The 25783-nt window shown below is 36.9% G+C and overlaps 2 protein-coding genes across 4 annotated transcripts in view; both read left to right on the top strand.

Annotated features, from left to right (window-relative positions):
- Positions 1-3089: 3089 nt before the first annotated feature.
- On the top strand, positions 3090-4286 carry LOC123873434. The gene has a single exon (XM_045918279.1). The coding sequence runs from the start codon at positions 3090-3092 to the stop codon at positions 4284-4286; it is 1197 nt and encodes a 398-aa protein (XP_045774235.1).
- A 19970-nt stretch (positions 4287-24256) lies between these two features.
- Positions 24257-25783, top strand: part of LOC123873087 (transmembrane protein 151B-like) — a 29580-nt gene continuing 28053 nt past the window's right edge. For all 3 annotated transcript variants that reach the window (XM_045917785.1, XM_045917784.1, XM_045917783.1), the window contains exon 1: positions 24257-24694. In XM_045917785.1, coding sequence (XP_045773741.1) covers positions 24644-24694 — 51 coding nt within the window. In that variant the 5' untranslated portion in view covers positions 24257-24643. The remainder of the gene's footprint in view (positions 24695-25783) is intronic.

Below are 25783 nucleotides of genomic sequence, written 5' to 3'. Positions count from 1 at the left end.
GATCTAATGGTCCGTTGTGGCATGATTGAAGGACAAATTTCGCATTATTATAATATTAGTAGGATACAATATAGAGTCATTTACCTAATACTAGCAGGTAAGACCCTAATGAAGCTCGTACTTTTAATAATAATGAAAAACTTAAAAAGACAAGTCATCCGACGAAAGTAGGTAGGTAAGTATCCATAAATTTTTTCCTTGTTCCGTCTTGAACAGCCTTGGTCGCGTTTTTCCTGTTACCTTTTTCGTTTCATTTTGCCATCTCATTCCCGAAGTATTGTGACTTCGTGCGTAAAAAGAATGTGTTTGGATAGGGCATAAAACAAAAGAAGAGTTCACAAAAGCCAGAAAAAATATATTGATTTTGATTGGTCTTCATGTATTGCATGATGACGGTAGGTATTATTGAGTATTATTTTATTTTAAGACTATGGCTATTTGACAAATCGCAAAAATGCTGTACTTTGAAGTGAATTGTTTATTTTTCTAAAGCATTAACAGCTATTAAATACATGCAATTAAAAACTTCAGTTTGTGAAGATTATAAGTACTTCTTTTAATTTTGTATACATTATCCCAATAAATAAAAAAAAACAAGTTGAAAACATTGCTGTTCGCAACTTGTTCTGTAAAAATTTTCTTTAACATCTTGACACTTTGAAGCCAACCTCCAGAAAATGATATGTTTAGGTTTAGCAATCAATTTTAATTGTTAGTTTTATACTAAATGTTTTTCATTTCTTAAATAATCTAAAACTAACCAAAAAACTTCCTGTGCTATTTATTTTCTTGCAGGCGCTCTATGGGATTCAGTGTCCACTGGACTCTCATGACGGGCGGACTGCGCGCGTCATTTCGTCGCAAAATATTATTTAAAATGAATTTAAGCTTATTATTTTTGAATGAAAGTTGTGTTTATAATCGTTGAAAAATAAAATAGGGATTTTTTCATTTCTAAATGAAGCCTGCTTATATACTAAATTTGATTCTAAAGTTACGGTTTTACCAGGTAAATACTCGGAGGTTGTCATAGATTATGATGACAGATAGTAAGTGTTCTAAATAGGTATTATACCTATGTTTTCTAGGAGATAGCGCGCCTCGTCCCGGGTGCCGTGTTCCGAAATGGATTTCGTAGTAGTGCAAGTTTGGTGCAAGCCCCACATGACGGAGGGGTATGCGTCAGGCATTTCCTGTGTACAAAAAAAAGACCTATATTTCGGATCCATATTTCATCACTGACAATATGCACTATTCAAAGACTGGTCTTCAAGCATTGAGGAATTTTGGACGAGAGACATCTCGAAGATTCCCGAAGGCTGCCTGAGTTAGATTTGTCGGCTAGCTAGCTTTTTTCGAAATTGGACTTACTTAGCTGGATTGTGTGTTAGAGCTTTCTTATGAGATATTATATGTACATAATATAACCATGGGTCTCATAAGAAAGCTCAGATTCATGCTGCGGGCAATGGGGAGAGCCTAAAGGTTGGAACGCCATTTCGGGGGCCGTGTTTCCTGCCATATATACCTTAGATACCTGAAAGCCAAGAGTGAATAGGCATCTTCTAGGTAAGCGTGCTCCTACTTGGACCTCATCACTGCTTTCTTTAAAGCATGATTGTCGTCAAGCGCAAGCGCAAAGATTCAGGCGGCGCAAACCCGTAGCATGTGGAAGACCCTATTAAAGACCTATATTCACTGTGGACGTCTGTCGGTTGATGTTGATGATTATGTCTTTAGTGCAAGTAGTTCAGTAGTTTCAGAGTTTATCGATAACAAATAAACAAACCTTTCCTCTTCATAATATATGTACTTAGTAGCGCAACCTTGGAAAAAATCTCGTGGAAACTCTTTGATTTTCTGAGATAAATGTCATTTTACCTGGCAGCGCTAATAAATTTTATCACTGATAATAATTCATAACCGTTAAACCTAAGAGTCAAAATCTCGTTTTTCTAGTCGAGTTCCGTAGGCTCTTTGAATCCACCACATTATTATCCCAAGAAAACCTACCATTAGATGTAGGAATAATGGTAAGAGGTCACAACCCTCAGCAATAAAGAATACGATGCGGAGAGAGATGTCAGTCTCTAGGTCTTTAAATGTATCCATGCAAAAAAACCACGTCGACTGGTTGCTCCGTTGCAGTGTGATTAAATATTAAACCAACAAACACACTTTCGCATTTGAAATATGGCCAGTGATTATAAGAAACAGTTTAAATCTCTCTCTGCTCTCTGAGAGACGTTAGGCAAAGTGAACACGAATTATGACACTTCTGTGTTCTTATACAAGCTTAGGTCTCTCAATTTTGTCAATTAATGTCAAATTTCTTTCTCAGATCAAAACCTAGTAAGTGGTTTAAATTCAAGAGAAGTTTAGGAACACACCTTTGAGAACATGGAAAACTTGCAGGTATGCAGGTTTCCTCACGATGTTTTCCTTCGCCGTTAAAGCAAGTGATATTAAATTGCTTAAAACGCACATAACTGAAAAGTTAGTAGAACGTGATTCCAGGATCGAACCCCCGACCTTCGATTAGGAGGCGGACGTTCTAACCACTAGGCTATGACAGTTTTTAAATTAAAGGGGTTTAAATATTTTAGTGTGAAGACTTGCCTACACATTTATTCATTACATTGCATCATTTTCTTTTTTAGGGTTCCGTACCTCAAAATGAAAAACGGAGCTCTTAAAGGATCACTTTGTTGTCTGTCCGTTTGTCCGTCCGTAAAGAAAACCTATACAGTACTTCCCGTTGATCTAGAATCACGAAATTTGTTTTCAGATTTATTCCTTTACTTGGGCTATGAGAGTTGAGACCTATCTACCTGCCCATAATTCTAGGTTAACGGGAAATACCCTATAGGTTTTCTTGACAGACACGACAGACGGACAGACGGACAGAAAGACAGAGGTCAAAGCGACTTACTAGCTTTTAATTTTACTTTAATGTGGGTGTCCTTACAATATCAGTGCGGTTGCGATCGCGTTGTTGGGTGGACGTGCGCTGCGCTGCGCACTGTAGTTTAGTTCACTGTGTGCACAATGCATAATGTTATCTAAGACGCTGGCCCAACTCAGAAGATATGGCGGGCCAAGCAATTATCATAATTAATGAATTTCTTACGTTTGTGCAGAACAAATTGGACATTCTAGATGAACAAAGCATCACCCAAATTTGTAGTACCAACTTTACGGACGCAGAAATTGAAGCTGGAAAAAGTATTTTGTATAACTCGTGCGGTGATAAAGTGAGACATGTGCAGCGCAAAGGAGAAGACAAGAAAAAACGCAATATCAAGGACGTTATTAGATTACTAAAAGAAGTGGACCCCGACGCGCAGCCTAATTTTGTTGCCAAAGACATCAATCGGTTGCCACCGGTTTCATTTGACCACGTTGATGTCACGCGACTTTTGAAGGATATGACGGGTATGAAGAACGAACTCTCAGAATTTCAGACGAAAATGAGTGCGGAGCTTGCTGAGATACGCAACTCCGTTGTTGAACAAATACAAAAGTTAAATATGACGACTCCTAAGAAGAGGAATTCTTCATTAATACCTTTGACCCCACCATCACTTGTGAGTGCACAGGAACCTACTCTTGCGACAACAGCACGGAGCTCGATTACCCCGAACTATCGTAATAACGTTCATAAGAGAGTAAGTCCAACATCACCGTCGAAATCGCTTCCGCTTGTGGCAGTACCACCGCCTGCACGCACACACGCGCCTTGCACCGAAGTGGCGCATACGCCTACCTACCGTGACATCGTATTCAAAACGGCTCGACCGCGCCAAGCAAATAGCGCACGAATGGCTCGTGTAACTTCGGGTCAATCCAGCGTATCAGCTGACGCTGAGCCTGTCATAGCGAGACCTGCATCGAGTTATAAAGAAACAATGCCGGATGATAAAAATGCGTCATTTACGGTTGTAGTGAATAAATTTAAGACGCGCAAATTAAGAAATATGCGAGGAACCTCAGACACGCAGTGTAAAATTCAAGTAGCGGATACCCAGTGCTCCATATATATTTCTCGTGCCCAGAAATCGGTCTCTGTGGATAATATTTTAGAGCACATTGCTGACATGGGTGAGGAATGCATAAGTGTCGAGCAACTCAAACAGAGAAACGAAACATCCTTTAACTCTTTTAAAGTTACGATACCTACCCGAAAACTTGACATCTTTTTGGATGGCAAGTTTTGGCCTGCTGGGTTGGTATATAGACGGTACAAAGAACGATACACGAAGAACGCCACCAAATACAATCGATAATGCCAGTACAGTCTAATGATCTACAAACTAACATAATCCGTATGGCTTCGCTTAATTGTAAAAGCATTAAGCGTTCCATAGATGCCGTAAGAAAAATTTGTAAAACCGCTGATATTATCGCTCTTCAGGAAACGTGGCTTCTCCAGCACGACCTCAACTTTGTACATCAAATAGATGATAGTTTCGCATCATTTTCGAAATCATCCGTGGACTCCTCAGCTGGGATATTGCGCGGACGTCCCTACGGAGGTTTAACTATCATGTGGCGTAAGTCTCTTTTTGATAATGTGACCGTAGTGGATTGTGAGAGTGATAGGTTGGCGGCGGTCAAAATTAGTTCTGTGGATCGCCATTTATTACTCTTCAACGTATATATGCCTGTTGATATAGAAGATAATTTGCCAGAGTTCACGGACATTCTTGGCAGGATGAGTGCGGTGATTGAAGAATGTGGGATTGAGACCGTATTTATGCTTGGTGACTACAATGCACACCCCTCAGCTAGATTCGGCAAAGAGATGCTGTCATTTTGTGAGGAGCAGACTTGGGTTTGTGCAGATATAGATGTATTAGGAGCAGACTCTGGAACGTTTTCCTTCCTAAGTGAGTCCCATGGAACGACCAAGTGGTTGGATCATTGCCTGACAACTATTGCCGCAAAAAATACAGTTGTGTGTGTGTGTGTGGATAATGGTGTTAGTTGGTCTGACCACTTCCCACTATTTGTTAACTGTGATATTAAGCTAATGACTAAAAAAGTAGATAATAAGGAGTGTAATAATGATAACTTACATAAAGACATAAGATGGGGACAGAGAAATGCAGATGAAATAAATATGTATACTAATTTATGTACTGAAAATTTTAATAAGTTACTCGAATCTAGTCACTGTGATACAAACGACTTAGATAGTTCTAACGATGTTTTAGATTTTATTAATAATTTTTACAATAATGTTATTGGTATTTTAAAATATGCAGCTATTAATAGTAAATATTCGGGATCTGGTGTACACAAATTCCGCCATAAAAAACAACTAGTTGGCTGGAATCATCACGTAAAAGAGTATTATCAAACTGCAAGACTGTGTTTTAAGTTTTGGATAGACTGTGGTAAGCCCAGTAGTGGAGAAATATATAATGACATGACAAAGACTCGTGCTATATTTAAAAAGAAATTAAAATGGTGCCAGAATAATGAGGAAGCTATAAAAATGGACATTTTAGCGACGCATAGAGCTGACAAAAATTTTACACAGTTTTGGAAAGCGACTAAATCATTAAATAAAAAAGAAAGTAGGCCAGTGAGTGTCAGTAACGTACAGGACAGCAGGGAGATAGCCAACATGTTTGCAAAACATTTCTCCGTGAAACCATTAGACGTTGCACATGTGCTCCACTCTCAGCCTTTGTCACCATCACCTAAAACAGTACACTTTAGTCCAACTGATATATTCCGAACGATTAAAGATATGAAACGTGGTAAATCACCAGGCCATGATGGTCTGAGTGTTGAGCACATGTTATACGCTGGAAACAAATTGTATGAGGCCTTGTCAACGCTCTTTAATATGTGCATTAAACATGGTTATCTTCCTGCAGATATGTTAAAGACGGTAGTGGTTCCTGTGCCAAAAAACAAGACGGGCGATATGTCCAGTATAGCTAACTATAGGCCCATTTCGCTGGGGACAATTGCCGGCAAGGTACTTGAGCGGTTGTTGCAGCCTGAACTGATGAAGAATGTACAGATTAGTGATGCTCAGTTTGGTTTTCGTCCCGGTCTCTCTACAGACTCGGCAATTCTGTCTCTGAAGCACGTCGTAAATTACTATAAAAGTCGTGATACATCGGTGTATGCGTGTTTCTTGGATCTGACTCGCGCATTTGATCTTGTTAATTATAATATATTATGGAGAAAAATGCGCGACTCAAATGTACATAGCAGTATTGTCGGGCTGATGAGATACTGGTATGAGAACCAAACGAACATTGTGCGTTGGGGCGACACAGCCTCTAGTGAGTTTAGACTAGAGTGTGGTGTACGTCAGGGCGGTTTAACCTCTCCGGACCTGTTCAATCTATACGTTGATGACCTGATTGAGGAGCTAAGTGGTACTGGCATCGGTTGTCATATTGACGGAGTTTGTTTTAACAACTTAAGTTACGCCGATGACATGGTGCTGCTTAGCCCCTCAATAAACGGTCTCCGTAAATTAGTATCGATCTGCGAAGGTTACGCCTTGAGACATGGATTAAAATACAATGTACGCAAATCAGAAATGTTGATTTTTAGAGCTGGTAAAGGCCCGGAGAGGATACCACCAGTTTTGTTAGATGGAACACCAGTTCAGGTGGTGCAACAGTTCAGGTATCTCGGACACATGTTAACGGGATCCCTGAGCGACGATTTTGATATAGAACGAGAGCGAAGGTCACTGGCAATACGGTGCAACATGCTCGCTCGCCGATTTGCTCGGTGCTCTGAGGATGTTAAAGTTACATTGTTTAAAGCTTATTGTATGAGTTTTTATACTTCACAACTATGGATCAATTACACCAAAAGATCTTTTAACATCCTCAGGGTACAGTATAATGATGCCCTTCGCATTTTATTAAAAATGCCAAGGTATTGTAGTGCGTCGGGCATGTTCGCCGACGCTGGAGTCCCGGACTACTACGCCATTATACGAAATAGAATTGCGGGTTTCTGGGAAACAGTCCGCAATTCTAAAAATAAGATGCTTAAAGTCGTCGCTCAGGCGTCCCCTGACAATGTGTTCTATAAACACTGGCTACGGGTACACCAGATCCCTAACGTAAAATGACTAACTATTTCATTTTAAACTATTTTAATTTTTATATTATATTTTGTATTTTTTACTGTTTATATGGGTCCCTAACCTGCAATAAAACGATTTTATTTTATTTTATTTATTTATTTAATACAACGGGACATACTATGAAAGTTAGGCTTATGACATAAAACGATTTTCGGAAAAATGACATTTACTTTGTTTTGATATGGGGCGGTCGATATAATTAGGTACTAGGGTAAAGGCTCGAGTAAATGAACAGATTGGACGTTTTTACATGTATTAAGAGCTGGAATAAAAAACCGGCTGATATACCTTTTTTAAATATTTTCTTACAAATTCTTACACTGTTTTCAATTTCAATTTCAAAACCGTGTTCCGTTCAAACCGTTCAAAAGTGCGTGTGTGTCCATGTGTGTGTGTGAGTGTGTGTGAGTATATACTTGTCTGTATGTTTGTACGAGTGTTTGTGAGTGTGGTATTGCGTTGTATAACCACATGAGTAGCGAACAGAGTCAAAGCTTCATACAAGCGCGCTACGATAGGTACACTACTACAAGCTTGAGGCGCGTGTGTGCGTGAGCACAGGCGCTACGTCGCGTACGGAGAGAAATCGGTTTATACCGGCTCGGCCTGTGCTCAAGCTCAGGGGCTGCAGTACACGTCGCGCGTCGTGTTTTCATTTAATTTAATGTTAATGATAATAATTTAAATAGTGTTTAAAATCTATTTTCTTGAACTGTCATAGATTTTGTTCAAAATCAATATCTGAGGATCCCTAGGATCACAAAACAGGAAATTGTTACCAAAATTTAAAACAGGTGGCGCCATTTTGAAATTCTTTGTTAATTGACCGATTCCGTTCAAAATCGATATTTAGAGCTCCCTGGGATCACGAAATAAGAAACTGTTACCAAAATTTAAAAAAGTCGACGCCATTTTGAAATTCTTTGTTAATTGACCGATTTCGTTCAAAATCGATATTTAGAGCTCCCTGGGATCACAAAATAAGAAACTGTTACCAAAATTTAAAAAAGTTGACGCCATTTTGTAATTCTTTGTCAATTCACCGATTTCGTTCAAAATCGATATTTAGAGCTCCCTGGGATCACAAAACAGGAAACTCTTACCAAAATTTAAAAAAGTCGACGCCATTTTGAAATTCTTTGTTAATTGACCGATTTCGTTCAAAATCGATATTTAGAGCTCCCTGGGATCACAAAATAAGAAACTGTTACCAAAATTTAAAAAAGTCGACGCCATTTTGAAATTCTTTGTTAATTGACTGATTTCTTTCAAAATCGATATTTAGAGCTCCCTGGGATCACAAAATAAGAAACGTTTACCAAAATTTAAAAAAGTCGACGCCATTTTGTAATTCTTTGTCAATTCACCGATTTCGTTCAAAATCGATATTTAGAGCTCCCTGGGATCACAAAACAGGAAACTGTTATCAAAAATTAAAAAAGTCGACGCCATTTTGAAATTCTTTGTTAATTGACCGATTTCGTTCAAAATCGATATTTAGAGCTCCCTGGGATCACAAAATAAGAAACTGTTACCAAAATTTAAAAAAGTCGACGCCATTTTGAAATTCTTTGTTAATTGACCAATTTCGTTCAAAATCGATATTTAGAGCTCCCTGGGATCACAAAATAAGAAACTGTTACCAAAATTTAAAAAAGTCGACGCCATTTTGTAATTCTTTGTCAATTCACCGATTTCGTTCAAAATCGATATTTAGAGCTCCCTGGGATCACAAAACAGGAAACTGTTATCAAAATTTAAAAAAGTCGACGCCATTTTGAAATTCTTTGTTAATTGACCAATTTCGTTCAAAATCGATATTTAGAGCTCCCTGGGATCACAAAATAAGAAACTGTTACCAAAATTTAAAAAAGTCGACGCCATTTTGAAATTCTTTGTTAATTGACCGACTTCGTACAAAATCGATATTTAGAGCTCCCTGGCATCACAAAATAAGAAACTGTTACCAAAATTTAAAAAAGTCGACGCCATTTTGAAATTCTTTGTTAATTGACCGATTTCGTTCAAAATCGATATTTAAAGCTCCCTGGGATCACAAAAAAGGAAACTGTTACCAAAATTTAAAAAAGTCGACGCCATTTTGAAATTCTTTGTTAATTGACCGATTTCGTTCAAAATCAATATTTAGAGCTCCCTGGCATCACAAAAAAGGAAACTGTTACCAAAATTTAAAAAAGTCGACGCCATTTTGAAATTCTTTGTTAATTGACCGATTTCGTTCAAAATCTATATTTAGAGCTCCCTGGGATCACAAAAAAGGAAACTGTTACCAAAATTTAAAAAAGTCGACGCCATTTTGAAATTCTTTGTTAATTGACCGATTTCGTTCAAAATCGATATTTAGAGCTCCCTGGCATCACAAAAAAAGGAAACTGTTACCAAAATTTAAAAAAGTCGACGCCATTTTGAAATTCTTTGTTAATTGACCGATTTTGTTCAAAATTGATATTTAGAGCTCCCTGGGATCACAAAATAAGAAACTGTTACCAAAATTTAAAAAAGTCGACGCCATTTTGAAATTCTTTGTTAATTGACCAATTTCGTTCAAAATCGATATTTAGAGCTCCCTGGGATCACAAAATAAGAAACTGTTACCAAAATTTAAAAAAGTCGACGCCATTTTGAAATTCTTTGTTAATTGACCGATTTCGTACAAAATCGATATTTAGAGCTCCCTGGCATCACAAAATAAGAAACTGTTACCAAAATTTAAAAAAGTCGACGCCATTTTGAAATTCTTTGTTAATTGACCGATTTCGTTCAAAATCGATATTTAGAGCTCCCTGGCATCACAAAAAAAGGAAACTGTTACCAAAATTTAAAAAAGTCGACGCCATTTTGAAATTCTTTGTTAATTGACCGATTTTGTTCAAAATTGATATTTAGAGCTCCCTGGGATCACAAAATAAGAAACTGTTACCAAAATTTAAAAAAGTCGACGCCATTTTGAAATTCTTTGTTAATTGACCAATTTCGTTCAAAATCGATATTTAGAGCTCCCTGGGATCACAAAATAAGAAACTGTTACCAAAATTTAAAAAAGTCGACGCCATTTTGAAATTCTTTGTTAATTGACCGATTTCGTACAAAATCGATATTTAGAGCTCCCTGGCATCACAAAATAAGAAACTGTTACCAAAATTTAAAAAAGTCGACGCCATTTTGAAATTCTTTGTTAATTGACCGATTTCGTTCAAAATCGATATTTAAAGCTCCCTGGGATCACAAAAAAGGAAACTGTTACCAAAATTTAAAAAAGTCGACGCCATTTTGAAATTCTTTGTTAATTGACCGATTTCGTTCAAAATCAATATTTAGAGCTCCCTGGCATCACAAAAAAGGAAACTGTTACCAAAATTTAAAAAAGTCGACGCCATTTTGAAATTCTTTGTTAATTGACCGATTTCGTTCAAAATCTATATTTAGAGCTCCCTGGGATCACAAAAAAGGAAACTCTTACCAAAATTTAAAAAAGTCGACGCCATTTTGAAATTCTTTGTTAATTGACCGATTTCGTTCAAAATCGATATTTAGAGCTCCCTGGCATCACAAAAAAGGAAACTGTTACCAAAATTTAAAAAAGTCGACGCCATTTTGAAATTCTTTGTTAATTGACCGATTTTGTTCAAAATTGATATTTAGAGCTCCCTGGGATCACAAAATAAGAAACTGTTACCAAAATTTAAAAAAGTCGACGCCATTTTGAAATTCTTTGTTAATTGACCGATTTCGTATAAAATCGATATTTAGAGCTCCCTGGGATCACAAAATAAGAAACTGTTACCAAAATTTAAAAAAGTCGACGCCATTTTGAAATTCTTTGTTAATTGACCGATTTCGTTCAAAATCGATATTTAAAGCTCCCTGGGATCACAAAAAAGGAAACTGTTACCAAAATTTAAAAAAGGTCGACGCCATTTTGAAATTCTTTGTTAATTGACCGATTTCGTTCAAAATCGATATTTAGAGCTCCCTGGGATCAAAATAGGAAACTGTTACCAAAATTTAAAAAGTTGGCACCATTTATAATTCTTTGTAAAGTGACTGATTTCGTTCAAAATCGATATTTAGATCTATCGATCGATATTTAAACTAAGCAATCACAACAAAAAACAAACTTTGCCATCTTGTTGAACAAATACCTATTGTTTATTAAATTGTATCCTTCTGTGCCAACCCTACCAAAATAGTTATAAATTTTGTTCGCTTCTTAGAAGCTTTGCCTCTGTTCGCTACTCTGTGGTATAACACCATGTTAGTAAATCTTAGTATATTTTTAACCGACTTCAAAAAAAGGAAGAGGTTCTGAATTCCTCGGTAACTTTTTTTTTTAATGTATGTTCTCCGATTACTCAAAGACGCCTGGACCGATTTGGATTTTTTTTTGTTTGACTGGTATACTTCGCAGGTGGTCCCATATAAATTTGATGAAGATCTGATGAATATCTTCCGAGATGGAGAACGGAACTCCTCAATGGATAAGAGCAAATTGCTCGCGATCAGTGTAATATCTTAGTAAACAGTAGGGTTTTAACTGGGTATGGCATATTATAGTACAGTGGGGCCACTAAAAATTGTGAAATAAAAAATTTTCAAAAGAAAAATAAAACCGACTTCAAAAACCACAATCACTAAAATTATTTTTACTTTTTAGTGTTTGTGGTTTTTGAAGTCGGTTTAATTTTTCTTTAGATTTTTTTTAAATATTTATTCTGGTATTCTTCTTTCTTGGATAAGGATCCCTCTTGGGTATCCCCATTTCTCTCTGTCTTTGGTACTATCAAGCTAATTTTCTCTCGCGATTTGCACAATAGCATTAGACCAACGCGTCTTCGGTCTACCTATTTTTCTTTTACCTGCTGGACCTGGCCAAGGGGAGATTTTTCCTGTCCTTCTTTCATCTGTAAAAATCGATACAATATGACCATTTGCATTTCAGTTTTAGGGCATGTCTCAAGGTGTCTGTAGGCTTTGTCTTTTTTCTTATGTCTTCAATTCTCACTTTGAATATTTTTTCCTTAAGTTATGCTCCTTGCCATCGCCCTTTAGCAAGTCACTATTTCTTTTTATATTCTTTGTCTGGACCCATGTTTGGCTGGCATAGGTGAGGCATGGCAGGATGCATGTATCTGTAACGGATCTTTAAAGATGTACTGGGTAAGCTCCTTTCATTCTTTCCTTTTGTGCCCAGTACTTGTTCGAACTGATGTTAATCCGTCTGTCTACTTCCTCTTCTGCACTTGTAACGCTGAATGAGACTTGTTTTTTAAGATACATTTAGGAGCATAGGTATTGTAGTTCCAATACTTAATTGTATTTATTTGCCTGTTACTATAAATATGGCGGCTGATTGAATGAGGCCGATTGTTGTACCTCTGCGAAACTGTTCAAAAATAGTAAACTGAAGTAAGTAGGTACTACTTACAAAATTATGTCGCTTTTCATTGATAAATATGGATTTCGAAAATTTGACCACATTTCCAAATTTCGCGATATATAAAGTGGCTTCCGATTCCGAATCATTTCACTGGCATACAAAATTCAACTTTTTTGTTTTATTAGGTTTTGAAACTGTTTCTTACTAATTTGACGTCGCTGATTTCAGATCTACTTTAATTTTTTACACAGCAGCTCTAGTTTTTGAGATACAGGTACCCCCATATTTTGCACTATACTCACACTTTGTATGTTCACACTTTATTAAGATCACACAAGTAATTTCCAAAATTTATCGAGGTGAACATCAAGAAGAACATCTGCAAGTTATTCCAATCATTTTTGTACCATTTGGTGGCGAGTACGTATTAAAGAATGTCGTGCAAGTGTGTCTAACTTTGTAAAACAAGCATACTCGGGCTACTTTGAGAACTCATTAGCAGCTAACAGCAAGGCCTGGACTCCAAATTTTTATATGTGCGTTTATGAGCAAATAAGAATAGACCCTACTTTTACTAAAAAAAGTCTTATAATTTGGCGCGAACCATCTAAACACCATGATGATTATTATTTCTGCATTGTGAATATAACCAGAAGAAACAGCAAAAAAATTGTTCCAAGCGACTCTATTGTAACTTGCAGTCTACAATTAGAACGATTCTGACTTCTGGTGATAAATCTGTACCTCAGCCCCAACCCAGTACCTCCAATCTACTTCAAGAACTTTCAGAAGGTAGTGACGATGTAGTGACTTTTACATCTCAACTTAGACTATTCAATCAAAATGATTTGGACCACTTAATGAGAGATCTTAGATTGTCTAAAAAGCATCAGAACATGTGGCTTCTCGACTCAAAGGAACAAATCTGATAACATGTGTTACGGTATATTGTTCTCACTACTCTCAAAACATTCAGCAGCTGATGTTGCACTTCCAGCGACTTGGGTGCAACATGGGCATTAAGTTTCATTTTCTCTGTAATCATTTAGACTGTTTTCCAGAAAATTTAGGTGACTTTCAACCTAAGATAACTATACCAAAGGGGATAATATCATATGAAAGGGCTCTATTATACATTCTAAAACAGGTTTTATTTATTATTACCTATTATGTAAAATAGTGTTTGATTTATCGCGCAAAATGTAGAAAAAAATATACAATAAGTCAAAAACTGTGAAAATCTGTCAATTTTTTTTGAATTCCAAGCCGAAAATATATTTAAGAATTTATTTATTAATAGGAATCGAGAGTTTATGCACTAGATAGAGTTCGTTCATTCACTGAAATTCCCAGTTCATTTTCTGGCAATTTATCCTTTTCTTAAATAAAATAATTTATAATAATTAATACCACGCATTTTATTTGATTTTTTGATATTTAAATAATTTAAGAGTGTATACCTACTGTGTATAGACACACAAAATATAAAAATTAGATATAGAACGATTCTCATATACCTTAATTTTAGGTCAATGTCAGGGTAGTCCTTATTCGTTCATGTACTGGATCTTTTACCCTCCTACGTCAAAATACTAAAAGTCCGCGTAAATTTCGCAGATTGAAATGTCTGCTTGATTAATTGTCAATAGAGGGTCATGACATGTCAAAATTGCTAGTTTGAAGGTGAAATCGTCTATGTCATTCGCAATGGTTTTCCTCTTAACTCTTTCAGCAGGGAACAGTCATTGCTACATATCTGTCTTACACAGCTTAGGAACGTTTGTAACGCTTTGTCTATGAAAAAGCCGTGAAAAAGGCTTATCACGCTTGTTGTGCTAGCACTGCAGAACTTTAATGATCTAAATAACAATCGAGTTAGCTCACATTCAAGCTAGTTATAACTGCAAAAATGGACACACGGACATCAGCTACTTTTATCGATTTTGAGTAGAGATATCGTTCAGTTAAAATAAAGCATATTTTGTTGCGTGAATTGTTTCTCATAATAGATAAAAAATCGGTCAAGTGCAAGTCTGACTCACACACGAAGGGTTTTTTTTTTTTTTTAATATTCATGACGGCCATTTTTAAATTTTTATTATTTGTTGTTATAACGGCAATAGAAATTCATTCTCTGAAAATTTCAACTCTCTACTAGGTTGAAAACGAGCCCGTTGACAAACAGACGGACGGACGGACGGACAGCCGAGGCTTAGTAATAAGGCCCTTTGGTACCTTTCAGGTGCGGAACCTTGAAAAACTAACTAGGTACCTACGTACTTACGCTACGTTTTTAACAAAAATAAAGATTTCATGCCCACTTACCTGGGCACTTTATTCCAAAAATATTATAGCCGTCATAGTAGAAACTAAAGAAATGTAGGCAGGTAAAATGAATTAACCCCTATGCAATTCAGATCCGCCCAAGCATGTACTCATAGTTAGCTCAGTTGGCGCTAAAATACTGCATAGCGCATACTTTCCCGTGACCTTGTGGGATATATTTTGGCAGCGCTGCCCAGTCGATACTTCTGACTCATTTTTAAAGTAACAATGAATTAATTTACAAAAGTCTCTTCAGTGAATTACTATAAGCTGGCCTATATCTAGTGATTTAGCAGGAAGAAAGAAGAGTTTTATTTCTTTTCCTCTCACTTAATCGTACCAAAGTCAATTCTTTAACTCCCAAAATAGCAGCTGTTATTATGTTATATTTTGTAGATACCTACATCGAGCGTTTCAGATACCTTAGAGTGCCAAAAACTGTTTTGATTCGATTTTTGGCACCCAGAGGTGTTAATATTATTGTGTAAGTTATTGTGTTTCAAAAGAGAAGATTTCAATTGCATCATTTCAACCGATAAATTGACGACACCCGCTAGATACTTTAGAAAACTAGAGGTTCATAATTTCGTGAGAATTTTTTTAATAGTCAGTCATGCATAAATCTTAGTTTATTTAACCTTAACCTTTGAAGTAAGTAACATGAATATGGCCCTGTGCAATCCACGTTTTGTCATAGACTAAACTACGTTGCTTACGACTTTCGAGAATCAAATTCGAGAAAAATTATGTGCACTGTGTGCACTAATATGATGCGATGATGCCGATACTATTTAGGTGGATTTTAGAATATTAGACAGAGAGCGTCAAACTTGTAAAAAACCGGCCAAGTGCGAGTCAGACTCGCACACTGAGGGTTCTGTACTCGGGTATTTTTTCCAACATTTTGCACGATAAATCAAAAACTGATATACGTAAAAATAAATAAAATTCTGTTTTAGGATGTACAGGGAAAGCCCTTTCATACGATACCCCACTTGGTATAGTTATCTTATTTTGAAAATTTAAACACATTTTAATTTTTCTTTAATGATGTAACCAACCACAAATTCGCGGTTTTCAGATTTATTCCCGTACTTGTGCTATAAGACCTACCTACCTACCTACCAAATTTCATGATTCTAGGTCAACGGGAAGTACCCTATAGGTTTCTTGACAGACACGACGGACAGACAGACAACAAAGTGATCCTATAAGGGTTCCGTTTTTCCTTTTGAGGTACGAACCCTAAAAAAGTAGATCGTGATGTTATTTCATATTATGTACTTCAATAAGAAAAATCCAGACTTGACTCATCAGACGCAGTTTCTAGTTCAAGACCAATAAAGTATTATATAGGGGTGTTATTTAGCGGCGACGCTGTATGGGAGGACAGGGCGCCGCGGCGCCGCGACACCATGGCGTCTACGAAATAGCGCCGGAGGATTTTCGCAACTATCTGGCTCATGTTCAGAATATTTGTACTTGTACCACTTTTTCAAGGGCAAAAGATTTTCTCTGCATCCATACTAATACCTATTATAAAATGTGAAAGTGGGTCTGTCTGTCTGCTAGCTTTTCACGGTTCACCGGTATAACCCATTTTGACTGGTACAGAGATATCTTGCATTCCAAGGACGGGCATAGTCTACTTTTTTCCTGGAAAATCAAAGAGTTCCCACGGGATTTTTAAAAACCGCGGGCGGGAGAAGTCGCGGGCATCAGCTGTAAGTAGTAATGAATAAAAGAAATTGCGACCTTTTTAGCACAGCTTTTTAGTATTCATATCTTTTATTAATAGATAGGTATAGTACGCGACAGGTTGAGATGGCGTGGAGAATAAGGCGGGAAAGGGGGGGGGGAACACCCGCACAACGGCTGCGCTAACCCGGTGCGGAATAGCGCGGGTGACGTCCCCGATTGCCATCTCGACCTGTCGTGTACTACAGGTACGTATTTTTAATTATTAAAATCACTAGTCACTATACTTACACGATCGTGCCTTGGGTTTCAGGTCAAAGAGATATTCACTTCAAGAGGCCAAAACAACATCAAAGACCAAAGTTCTGACTGGAGGGCAACTCTTCGTCTTTTCAATGTATTTTCGGAGCATTTAGCTTTTTCAGACATGAAAGGCTTGGATGTTATCCGCGGAGAGATAAAGCATTGCAATTTTCAGCATAAAGAAAGCACCAGAGGCATTTTTATTGCATTTTGTATCTCGTAAGAAACAAGATTGATTTTTGAATAGACGCCTTGGTGACATCAACATTATGAGTAACCCATCGTCGATCCACTACCGAACACAGGTTTCGTCTCAGACTGAGAAGGGTTTAGGCAATAGTTCACCACGCTGACCCAGTGCGGATTGGCAAACTTCACACACCTTTGAAAGCATTATAGACTCTCATGTAGTTAGGTTAGTTATGTAGGTTTCTCACGATGTTTTCCTTCGCCAAATCAAGTTATATTTAATTGCCTAAAACACATACCTAACTCTAAAAAGTTAGGGGCGCGTGCCACGAATCGAACCCTCGACCTCCGAATAGGAGGCCTATATCTTAACCACTAGTCTATTACACAGCTCATAACAGCTAGGAATCACATAGGGTTCAATATTAATGTCTAAAGGTGTCACTAATCACAAAACTCGTACACCACAATATTTATTTTTTGTTTATTTATTAAGGAACACTTACAATATGCATATATTACTTCATTTACTACATATTTACACACTATTACACAGATATGTATATCAATAATAAGTGTACAACGTTTTGTAAGTAAATATCTAGTTTAAGCATCTGACTGCAAAGTGAAATCACATAAAATATATGTAATGATGGATTGCACTATTAACCTCATAGGTAGATGCCTGATCTAATCAGTCTTGCTTTGATTCCTACCTCAGATATAGTTGCTTGGAATTATTGCGAAAGCTAGTGAGTACCAGTATATAGAAACGGGAAAGCTCAGTATGTAACTGTGCGTCCCCGATAAGTTTCAAAAGACTAACTTAACCTTTACTACATGGTGTGTTTGATTTATCGATAAATGGAGCTAAGACTAAGAGCCAGAAAGTTACTTTCAAAAGCGCTTTGAAGTAGCACATACTTATGGAATTGTCTGGAGGTACCTTTAGACTTTCTTAAGAAAAATCTTTTTGATGAAACTTAAAAGCGCTTTTCCTAAAGTTCCATAATATGAATCAAAGGTATCCACTCAGATTTCAAACATAAGGATGCTTCTTCTAACATATTATATGGTATACCTACCGTTTAAAATTACTCTTTAAGAAGTATTCCACAAAAAATTCGAGCGTTTCCACTTGAAAGTTCAAACAATATCAAAGTTCAAAAGTTCAGTTCCGAAATGATCTTTTATAAGAATTTTCGAAGCATTTTGGCTTTGTAAACATGAAAGACTCTTTCGCACAAAGATAAAGTATTGCAATTTTCATCGTTACGAAAGCCAAGCAATTACTTGTTTATTGCGCTCTGTATCTTAAAAGAGACAATTCATATTCTCATATTTTTTTTCGTATTTCTCATATTGCAGAGAGGGGCTTAAAATATTAAGGTACTAAAATAAACTACCATATTGTTGATAGATGTACCGAACCACGAACGATATTTGGTCTTTCGCTTCAAGTTAAGCCGTGAAAACAACGTACTAGTGTAGAATTTACCTATTATGTAAGTGAAAAACTCGCCGCATCTTGTCCTTGTGCATCTATGACAGAAAAGCAGCCATATCAAAGAAGAGCATTTGAAAATATAGTAAAATCAAGCTAAAAGCTTGGCTAAAAGTTGTCTTTATAATATAAAGGTGTAATTTTTTCATACATAAAAATACCTCTTACATAAAATTACTACCAGCAAATGATTTTCAGTAAAAACACAAAGTGATAGATTGAAAACCATTAATACAATATAAGACGTCACGTTCCTGTAGAAAAAATCAATTTACATTCCAAAATACATGTCCTTGAAAAATTATCTACTTTGAATAGCATAATCTTATTATGTAAAGAGGAAATGGTAGCCATGAGTGCTGACTTGTAGAATAGGACACTTTTCTTATTGCAGTAACAGACAACTTATAAGATGAAAAAAAGTTTATTTTTTTATAATTTGTTTATTTGTTCATAGTGTACACTGTCCTTACAGGGAGTCCTAATGCGACAGTGTACTCTAAGCTAAAGTATACCTACTAAAAAACCAGTAAACGTAAAGGCAGCTTTCTGATCTGGAGCCTAGATATGAGGCTATCAATAGCTTAAATTAGACACTCGTACTAAGCCAGCTTGTGGCACAAGTGTTTGTATCTCAGAGATAGATATATATCTAGGCTCCTTTTATCCCAGAAAATCAGAGTACCCGCGAATATTTTTTTAAATCAATCCACGCGGATGAAGTCACGGATATCATCTAGCTACCAGATATAATTCTGTTCGACAGCAGGCCATACACCGACAAAATTACTGTGGTAAATCCTGGTACTTAATCGAATGATGGTCACCCTTAACTAAGTAGACAGATATTAGAGACACGAGATTTTAAGAATTAACGTTACGGGCCCACTCTTGCTACGTCTGTATAAACTGCACCTTAACCTGTAAAATCAAAAAAGTAAGGTATACCTTTAAGGGGTATCCGAGATTTATTTCTGTTTTCATTATTCTTGCGAACTTTGAAACAAGTATCTGTATCACCTAATGGTACATATTATCACGTTTTGTGATGTTGGAATGTGGTTTATCAATCGGACATACAGGGACATACAGGGACAAACACTGAGGTAAGTCCTAGTGCTTCACCAAATGATGGCCACCCTGAACTAAGTAGGCAGATTAGTGCAACGAGACACGAGCTTTTGAGCATTAACGTTACGGGATTCCGCCTCGACTGTTACACATCTTATTTGCTATTCCACGAGATTTATTCCTGTTTCCATTATTCTTGCGATACTTCGAGACAAGTATTTGTATCCGTAAGGTATACCTTACGTTTTTTTGATTTTACAGGTTAAGGTGCAGTTTATGCAGACGTAGCAAGAGTTTGCCAGGATTCATATCGTTTATAGATTTTCGACGCAGCATTGCGCACACCACGTTTATGCTATATTTATAGAGAGCACATTAAATAAGACATAACTCTGTAACATAACTCTCTCTGACATAAGTTATTTCAGAAGTTACTTTAGCAATATAACCGCGTCTTCACCATTCTGTATACCTAGTTCCTTTTCTTTCTTCCTAGTACAATGCTTAAGTGTGTGTAATAAAGAGTATCTATTTTTTATTTTTATTTTTATTTTTATTATTCAATTGTAATCAACAGCGTTATACAACATAATTATTATAATAAATCTAAGTTAAACTTAAGGCCACATGAGATTACCTTCTTAAAATTAATTGACAAGTATTTTAACAGAGTATACAATAATATAAAGAAAAACAATAAAAACAAAGAGATGTACAAAAATTAAAACTGTGTGTGTGTGTGTGTGTGTGTGTGTGTGTGTGTATGTATGTGTGTGTGCGTGTGTGTGTGTGTGTGTGTGTGTGTGTGTGTGTGTGTGTGTGTGTGTGCGTGTGTGTGGTGTATATGATTGTGCGTGAGTGTGTGCATGTTTAGTTGTTAACTATTTTTTTTTTTTTTTGCGAAGATGGAATTCCTTTTTTAATTTATTTTTTGTCAGGTGAAATAAGTCGAACTCAGCATACTGCTTATTATAAGTGCGTGCCAGGCGCGGAATTATAGAATTTTGACCATAATTTGTGTTGGATTTGGGAACATACAGAAGGCGCGTGTGGCGTGTTCGTAGAGATTGTGCACTAAATGAAAAGGCTGACAACAGGCTAGGACAGTCGATCGAGCCAGTCAAAATAGCTTGCAGTAATAGCATATCCAGCTGTTCTCTTCTTTGTTCTAGCGAGTCGATACTGTAATACGAACACGCTTCCTCATAACTATTGAATTTTTTAAAATCTTTAAAAGCTAAGAATTTCACAAACTGCCTCTGTATGCTTTCAAGCCTTTGGATATATATTATGTATTGGGGCGACCAAATACTACACGCGTATTCAAGAATACTCCTGACATACGCAAAGTAAAGTGATTTAATGCAATCCACATTACTAAAATACTGAGTTACCCGTTTGATGAAACCCAGTTGTTTGTAGGCTCTATTAGCTACATTATCGATATGGTCAGTCATTGAAAGTTTTGCATCAATTTGGATACCCAGATCTCTAACGGTGGTCACTTTGGGTATACTTGTCCCATTGATTCTGTAATCGAATTCAAGTGTATTAATTTTACGAGTCAGAGTTATATGGTGGCACTTTTTAACATTAACTGTGATTCTGTTCCTCGCATAGTATTCTGTCAGAGCATTAAGGTCTTGCTGTAACTTGTGGCAATCTTCAATGGAACGTATTTTAACAAACACTTTTTTATCGTCCGCAAACATTAGGTATTGCGCATGTTGGAAGCAGCTTCCAATGTCAAATATATAGGCGTTATATAAAAGAGGGCCTAAAATGGACCCCTGGGGTACTCCTGAGGGTATCATCACGAAGTTACTTCTAGCACTACCCGTCACGACTGCTTGCATACGCTTTTTAATGTATGAAGTAAACCACCGGAGCAGGCTCCCATTTATTCCAAGCACGCTTAGTTTTTGAAGTAGGATAACGTGATCTACGCGGTCGAATGCTTTTTCGAAGTCTGTGTACACCACATCCACTTGATATCTCTCATCCATGCTTTGTAGTACATAATCCGTGAAAACAGCTGAATTTGTAACGGTAGAACGGCTCTTCATGAAACCGTGCTGCTCGTAGGGAATAGACCTAGTTATAATGGGACATATATGTCTGTAGACAACTCTTTCAAATATTTTACTCATCACGTTTAGGATTGAAATGGGCCGATAATTTTCTATTTGGGTTTTTGATCCGCTTTTATGTATAGGTACTATAAGTGCTTCTTTCCATATATCTGGGAAATTGCCAAATACATTAATGGACAGGTTAAAAATTATGGAGAGTGGCAGTGCTAAATTGTTAGCACACTTAGTTAGAAAGACGGGTGGGATGCCATCACTACCCGCTCCCTTATTAGTTTTTAAATTTTTCAGTAGTTTACAAACTTCATCTTCACTCACAATAATTTTGCAAATGGTTTCGTTATGGTTTAAATTTAGAGAACTTGTTACATCGTACGAGCTCGCCGGTTTTACGAAGACACTCTCAAAATATTGGCTGAATCCATTACAAGCTGAAGTTTCGTCTGTGTATGTAGTATTTCCAAGAGTGAGCTTGGTGGGATATCCTTGATCACTTTTTCTTAGGGACTTTGTATAAGAGAATAGAAGTTTAGGATCTTTGCGGATGTAGCACTGCATACGCTGAGTGTAAGAGGTATGGCATTGTCTCTATCTATATTATCTATATGGATACGTGTTATGAAAGTGGAAGGAGCCGAAGAAAATAGCGTACATAACCGCTTACGGTAGCAATATTTACTAGACACACAATGCTCTCTGTAAAGGACTGTAACGCTGAACCTGTCTACTTCCAGCTGTTTTATAGGATAACATCATCGTCTTCAACCGATAAACTACAGCAATAAAATACAGCAATAATTGTTCCTATCTACTTAGCTGTATATTTCACAAAACTTGATGAGCGGGAAAACGTCAAAACACCTTCGTAGATTCACCGCAGATAATATAAGTGGGGACTGCCATCACCTCGCCTCCACGAGCGTGGTGGTATCCATGAGGATTTCCCCACGTATAAAAAAAATATAGGGACTTCCAGTGCCAACGCTACGTTTTCCGGTGCGAAGTCGTCATTCTAGCTTCGTCGTACTATATGCTACATCATACTAATGAACGTAGGTACCTACGTGTGGAAATACAAGGAAAAAATTATTCGGAATAGCGAAAGGAAGGGTAGGTAATAAAACTTCGTTTTACGCGTAGCGGTACACCGTCAGAACCGTGGCATATCTTTCCCCACATGAGCGAGATCTATCTTTTGTCTAGTATCTTTTTATGTTGCAAACAACTGCGAACATTTCTCTCGGTTAAATTAAATGGTTCGCGCAGGACAAAGGATATTCTTTCAACATTTTTTTGACGCGGTAGAAATGAAATACTTTTTTGACCTTTTTGCTGTGAAATAAAAGCGACACTTTTCCATTAGAAAAATGACGCAAAAAAATTGTTTTACTTACTGTTATTTTTTATTCGATGGTAGAGGCTTTTGACTGCGATCTTATGAGGTGGTTAGTAAAATGACAAAGCCATGGATGTCCAAAATAATTATTTTTATTATAAGTATTTCTATGGGCAATGCACTCAGGAAGATAAAAATAAGTTAAACTGGGTGTGGCAGTTTTATTAAAGACATATTATGTACCTTTAATAATGAAACAATCACACAATGAAAGTAATAAAACGTTTTACCTTGTCTTAGTATAATTTGAAACATTGCTAATTTCCTGCAATTATAGCCCTCGCATTCAAACGTAATTCAATAATTGTCAACGGCTGGGTAGATCATTTAAGGTGATTGCATACTGAGAGACGAACCCCAAGAAAAACTGCACCGCAAGGCAGAGGCGCAAAGTACGTCAAAGGAGTACCTACTCATTATACAATCTTTATAGCAGAGGTACAATATATTTTCTCATTCTCTCTCTGTGTATTCCTCATTGCTGAGGATCTTAACACCTTTCCGTTAATCGTATACCTAATGGTTCGAGGTTCGCTCCCCAATCAGTACCCCTAACCTTAGATTAAGGATTGGCTACGCGCAGCGGAGACCAATCTTTAATCTAAACCTCTAACTTTTCAGAGGTTGTTTTAGCGGTAAAGAAAACCTGCATGCCTGAGAGTTCTACATAACGTTCTCAAAGATATGTGAAGTCTGCCAAAAATGTACCCCTTGTGGCTCGCTCCCTGCAAGGACTTTTGGCTGTGTGAGATCTCCTTTACGGGCATTGTTATCAGATTAGTCCTTGTATATTTCCATATTCATTAATGTTAACATGATTAATAACTACGCCTTGGCTCTCAAGGATGCTCAGATGAAAAGAATTTAAGTCAAGGCTCAATTTACAAAGATTTTTTGCTGCCCCAGCTTTATTTTTATCGAAAGTTATAAAGACGCTTTTGACATTTTTCCTAATTTTCCTCTTTCACTCTTTCTCTTAATTACAGTAATTAAAACGTACAGTTAAATAAAATCTGCCTCATAAAGAGCCTTTTTTCGTCATAAAATGTTCCGTAGAATTCTCGTTAATCAATTCATCGCCGTGCAGCGGGTTTTATTTTGTAGAAAAGCTAAGGAGTCCAAAGGCTTTCAGTTTATTTACTTATGGGGGTAACTACAAATAGTGGCGCTTCCAGCCGTTGAATAGAATTATACGCGTTGCCATAGTTACAGGACGCCGCAAAGCTTTTGCCCGCCCTCCGCAGACCGCAGTAAGCTCCCGACCGTTGCATTGTATGGACGCTTATTATAACGCTCTTGTATTCGATGTTATTCTTAATTTGTGAATACGTGTAATTTTTTTAAATTACTAACTAATTACATTCAGTAAGTGCTGCTTTAAAAAAAATATATACAAAAGTTTCAGAATGACTGTTTGCGGACGCATAACTTTGTTAGGGCGAATTTGGATGCAGTTGACGTGTTTATCTGTGAGGCTCAGTGTGTTGTGCTTGTAAGCCATGAGGGCTTTGTCGATACAATTTGTGTGTAATACAGAAACATGACGTCACAGGAGCGAGCGAATATTTTCTCCGACGATGACGAGGATTTGGTAAGTTTCGCGGTACGGTTGGGGAACAAAACGTTGAGACTTTGGCGTCACTAGCAGGCGTCAAATGTTACCTACATTTGACTCTAGGTGACCTATGAAATAACTATTGTTCTTTGGTTTCGCGCCACCCATAGCCTAATACAATAACGTCGATTCAGGATCAAACCAAAAGTTCCCTCACTCTAGTTCACTCTGGTACGGTTATGTAAGCAGGTATCCCCGGTTTTGGGCCCGATCCAAGAGGGGTCGAATCTCGACGTTGTTACATAAACTGGAATCTGCAGTACCCACTGAATATTTTGCTACTATAAATAATGCAGTATTTCTGAGGCTTGCAAGCTACGAGGGGAAAGTCCTACACTTTTAATACGTAATTATTGTATATTGACGATTCCATACTCGAAGGATGACAATGGGTCCCTGTTACTAAGCATCTACTGTCCGTCCGTCTGTTTGTCAGCGGGCTGTATCTCATGAACCGCAATGGGTAGAGAATTAATATTTTCACAGAGTGTGTATTTCTATTGTCACTAAACAACAAATAATAAAAAACAAGATGGTGCATTTCAAAATGGCCGCCATTCGAATTTAAAAAATTAAAAAATACATGCACAGTGTTATATTGTCTTATACAATGACGAATAATACAGTTCTTCTTTTCTCTATAAGGCACAAGTTTACGTTACATAATAATTTCTGAATTTAATTAATTCATAAAATAATAAGTACTATAGTAAAATATGGTAAATAAATAATTTATAACAGTTCATAAGTAGTTAATTTGATAAAGATGATTAAGTAATGGTTTAACGTCGCTATATTATCTACAACTTGCGATAGGTTTCTACGAACTGTCGACATTCGTAGCACTTCCGTAGCATGTGCGGATCCTCCAAACATTTTATGGCTAAGGTATAGGTATCCTTTACGATTCCATTTGTTATGGAAGCACGTAATATTGAATATTTTATTTCCTGAAACAGATTCAGTTGTTCATCGTTGTTTTCTAGATGTTTTTGGAAGAAACTTTGTCCGCCTAAGTTACGGTTTTTTAAAAATCTCGTGGGAATTTTTCAGTTTTTGAGATAA

The sequence above is a fragment of the Maniola jurtina genome, chromosome 16 (genome assembly GCF_905333055.1).
Source record: "Maniola jurtina chromosome 16, ilManJurt1.1, whole genome shotgun sequence".
In the NCBI taxonomy this organism is placed as follows: Eukaryota; Metazoa; Arthropoda; class Insecta; order Lepidoptera; family Nymphalidae; genus Maniola; species Maniola jurtina.
This window is presented reverse-complemented; position numbering and strand designations above follow the sequence as displayed.

Excerpts from the sequence above, each read along its gene's own strand:
- LOC123873434 (XM_045918279.1), top strand. The coding sequence starts at position 3,090 with ATGGCGGGCCAAGCAATTATCATAATTAATGAATTTCTTACGTTTGTG.